Source organism: Solenopsis invicta, chromosome 9, assembly GCF_016802725.1.
Source record: "Solenopsis invicta isolate M01_SB chromosome 9, UNIL_Sinv_3.0, whole genome shotgun sequence".
Taxonomy (NCBI): domain Eukaryota; kingdom Metazoa; phylum Arthropoda; class Insecta; order Hymenoptera; family Formicidae; genus Solenopsis; species Solenopsis invicta.
In genome coordinates, this window is record NC_052672.1 from 10,689,493 (window position 1) to 10,693,919 (window position 4,427).

General features: G+C 36.5%; 1 protein-coding gene across 1 annotated transcript; it reads left to right on the forward strand.

Annotated features, from left to right (window-relative positions):
• The first annotated feature begins 420 nt into the window (after positions 1-420).
• LOC105207392 (T-complex protein 1 subunit epsilon) lies at positions 421-4,036 on the forward strand. The gene is made up of 7 exons (XM_011176827.3): positions 421-689; positions 1,441-1,865; positions 1,957-2,149; positions 2,233-2,502; positions 2,880-3,065; positions 3,296-3,614; positions 3,690-4,036. Exons 1-7 carry the CDS (start codon positions 582-584, stop codon positions 3,815-3,817), a joined length of 1,629 nt encoding a protein of 542 aa, XP_011175129.1. The 5' UTR covers positions 421-581; the 3' UTR covers positions 3,818-4,036.
• Positions 4,037-4,427: the final 391 nt, after the last annotated feature.

Sequence of the window (4,427 nt, forward strand, 5' to 3'; positions counted from 1 at the left end):
TTTTTTCTTTTATATTTTTTTTTATGGATAAATTTTTAACTTAGAAAAAAAGTTAATAAATTAAAGTTTTGTATTTTAAAAATAACTAATAATTAAAGTTACAAATTAAATCATTTAAAATTAATTAAGTTAAGTTGAAAGTTATTAACTTTTCAACTTTATTCTTTAACTCTTTAACTAGTTACTACCTAACCCTGCATTGCATGTTTCTTTTTTTAAAATATTTACTAAAGTTAAATTATATTGAACATTAATTTATTTTTTACTTAACATTTGCTATTTCTTTTGTTCACGAAAGTTTTCGACATTCTCTTAAATTTAAATAACGAGACAATTGAATATACGGAACTGACGATGGACCGTCAACAGCGCTCGCACGACTACGCATGCGCAAGATTCGTTCCTCCATTCACCGCATTCACGACGTTCTTCCGGCGCATTGTCGCAGACGTCGCATTCGTCACGTCGTAAGTAGCGGTTATTGGCGACGAAGGTGATCGTATCGGAGAGACATTGGCATCAGGATCAACTATTTCGTCAGGAAGTAATCGATCCGCATTGGATCTCGCCGGCTCGCCAAGATGACCGCTATACCAGGAACGGTGGCGTTCGACGAGTACGGCCGGCCCTTCATCATCATCCGCGACCAGGAGAAGCAGCGACGCCTCACCGGTCACGATGCTATCAAGGTGAGATGGCGACGACGAATCTCGCACTCGCGCTTGCCCGCCTTGTTTCCTCGGGCGTCATTCTATGAGTCTCCTTGCGAATGACGCAGCACGTATAGACGTCTCGTCGATGCGACTCCGAGAGATCTTGTGCGATTTCTCTGACCTATGCTCCGGAGACGCTTGACCACGTGCGAGCGGTAATGGCGGTGTTTTAGGGCTTGACGATGTATCGAACGAAATACTCAACATGGACTGTACAAAGGCGACTTTTCGCTCTCGTTTCTCGAGATTTTGACGTGTAACTTAAGTACGTTTGTGGAGATCCAAATTAATAATCTTTGTTAAAATGTGTCTTCTCGGGGAAACCACGAATTCTTTCTGACCATATAAGGCAATCTTCGTAGCTTTTAGTTGGTGGACATTGCAATAGAGTGACAAAACTGACGAAATTATAAACTGGATTGTTTTACGAGTTATACATATTTTTTCGAGATTTTATCTTTATTTTAAATTAGAAGAAAATAAGCAGTCTTAAATTTAATTGTAAAATTGCTTATTTTCTTTTAATTTAAATAAAGATAGAATCTTGAAAAAATATGTATAACTCGTGAAATAATCCAATTTATAATTTCATTGCTCTATGCAATATTTACCAGCTAACAGTTACGGAGATCGCCTTATATAGTTTTATTTATTAAACAAGCTGTAAATATAAGAAATACATATTTATTTTTATTATGTGGAAAATATGTATGTATTTTTATTACAGTCGCATATAATGGCAGCACGCAATGTGGCAAACATCCTTAAAACATCGTTGGGGCCTAAGGGATTGGACAAGTTAATGGTGAGCTCAGATGGAGACGTCACTGTAACCAATGATGGTGCAACAATCTTGAAAAACATGGATGTCGATCACGAAATAGCCAAGCTGATGGTTCAATTGTCGAATTCTCAAGATGACGAGATTGGTGATGGTACAACTGGAGTAGTCGTGTTAGCTGGTGCACTTCTGGAACAAGCTGAACAGCTGCTGGACAAGGGTATTCATCCAATCAGAATTGCTGACGGTTTTGAATTGGCAGCCAAGTGTGCAACTGAGCATCTCAAGACAATAACAGACGATTTCAAAGGAACCCCAGAAAATTTGGAGCCTTATATCGACATAGCTATGACTTCATTAGGTTCAAAAATGTAATAAAATTTTTGTTTTTTTATTTTTGTTTTTTTAAATTCTCTAATTATTTTTATATTTAATATGTCTTCATATATTTATTTGTTACAGCATTAACAAGCATCACAGGCAGATGGCGGAAATTGCTGTGCAAGCTGTATTGGCAGTTATGGATCCTGTCACTCGCGACGCTAACTTTGAACTAATTAAGATAGAAGGAAAAGTTGGTGGTAGATTGGAGGATACTGTCTTAGTACGCGGTGTCATTGTCGATAAAGACTTCAGTCATCCACAAATGCCGAAGGTAATATTCGAAAAGTGTCTTGCGTCAGATTTTGGCTTTTTGATAAATTATATACTACTTTTAATGTCTATGTAATTTTACAGAGATTAGAAAACGTCAAACTAGCCATCTTGACATGTCCATTTGAACCACCAAAACCGAAAACGAAGCACAAGTTGGATGTCACGTCGGTCGACGACTACAGAGCCTTGCGTGATTACGAGCGCGAGAAGTTCACGGAAATGGTGAAACAGGTTAAAGCAGCCGGCACGACACTAGCTATTTGTCAGTGGGGCTTTGACGACGAAGCTAACCATCTTCTGCTGCAGAATGATTTGCCCGCGGTTAGATGGGTCGGCGGCCCAGAGATTGAAGTATGTGGTCTTTATAATTTCATTCCTCTTCAAATTTCTTATTAATTTTAATTATTTTTATAACTTGTATTATATATATAAATTTTAATTATTTATATATTTATATTTTAATGATGAAAAAAAAGCCTAGAGGAGGTGCGAGTGTTCGGGGAACTGACTTATCATAGTATTGGAAGTAGTAATTTTCTCGTAAGTTAATGTCAAATTAACTTTCGAAAAAAATAAAAAAACTTTCAAAACCAGATAGGTTGATGATCTGGCTCTCGTGGTGGCTCCAATGATCCAAAGATTATGAGATCTGAAAAATAATAATCTTTTTTATCGTATTATATGTTTTTATGTGAAATATACATAAAAGAATCAAATCTTCTTTTCAGCTCATTGCTATTGCAACCGGCGGACGTATTGTACCTCGTTTCGAGGAATTAACGCCGGAAAAACTTGGTCATGCCGGTGTTGTCAGGGAATTGACATTTGGCACAACAAAGGACCGAATGCTAGTCATCGAGGAATGTCAGAACTCTCGCGCTGTGACGATCTTTATTCGTGGCGGCAACAAAATGGTACGCGACGGCTATCGATAAAAATCACTTCCACGCAAGGAGAATTTCAGTAGTATCTTTCCAATGTACATAACTGACCAGACACCTTGCAATAGTACTGCATTGCAATTATATAAATATTCAATGCTCTATGTCAATTGAATTTTTTTTGTGATGCAACATTCATTTGCATTATTTAAATAATTTTTAGAATTTATAATGAAGTACATATTGCTTTTATGTTTTTATAGATTATCGAAGAAGCGAAACGATCGCTACATGACGCATTGTGCACCGTACGCAACGTAGTGAAAGACAACAAGATTCTTTACGGTGGAGGTGCGGCAGAAATCTCTTGCTCGCTAACATGTATGGCGCAGGCTGATAAAATCAGTACTTTGGAACAGTACGCCTTCCGTGCCTTTGCCGAAGCTTTAGAGAGTGTTCCTATGGCGCTCGCGGAAAATTCAGGCCTTTCTCCGGTGGATACCATAGCGGAAATTAAAGCACGTCAATTGGCCGAAAAAAATCCCGCTCTTGGTATAGATTGCTTAAATCGAGGCACAGCGAGTATGTATCAATCTCTGTACGTGTACCGTATTCTTTTACATTAATCGCGAGATTATCACGAATTGTTTGTTACAGATATGAAGAGACAAAATGTTATCGAGACGTTGGCGAGCAAGACGCAACAAATTTTATTGGCTACGCAGCTCGTGAAGATGATCCTGAAAATTGACGACATACGCTCGTCTCACGACGGTGGATCTTAAAAACTAAGTTAATTTAATTATGTTTTATTATATTAAATATTCTAATTGGTATCGTTCTATCTGCTGCGTTTATTTTTGCATTTGTAATAATTTAGAGCTTCAATTGATTAAATTGAAAATTTTTTCAGTAAATTTTACAATATGTAATATTGGGATACATTATCTCTGATTTGTATACCGATATGGCAATACAATTATTAAGCGATACCTGATTCACAGGCACTTGTGTTCTATTTGCTATACCTACTCTTTTTAACAAATAAAAATTTTTAATATAACGGATCCAATTATTTTATTTAGGAATCACAATAATTCAATTTCTGATAAGGCGCTTCTGTAATGATTTTTCGTGCTTGAAATATTAGAAATGAGATAAAGAATTTGTCAATCAATTTTAGTCTCTTGTCGACTATGGATTTCTAATCTCTTAGATTATATATTACGATTTGTTTTTGCCTATATGTTACCTTTGTTTATAGGTTTTTTGGGGGATATTTGTTTCTATATATCACAGTGGAATAATATTGTTTTCTTATTCTATACGTGAGATGACAGGACCAGGATTCGAATCCAGGTCTTTCAGATTGACAGGCGATTGTTCTACCATTAA

Excerpts from the sequence above, each read along its gene's own strand:
- LOC105207392 (XM_011176827.3), top strand. The coding sequence starts at position 582 with ATGACCGCTATACCAGGAACGGTGGCGTTCGACGAGTACGGCCGGCCC. Across the intron at positions 1,866-1,956 it reads ACTTCATTAGGTTCAAAAAT|CATTAACAAGCATCACAGGC; the intron begins GTAATAAAATTT and ends TATTTGTTACAG. Across the intron at positions 2,503-2,879 it reads TCGGCGGCCCAGAGATTGAA|CTCATTGCTATTGCAACCGG; the intron begins GTATGTGGTCTT and ends TCTTCTTTTCAG.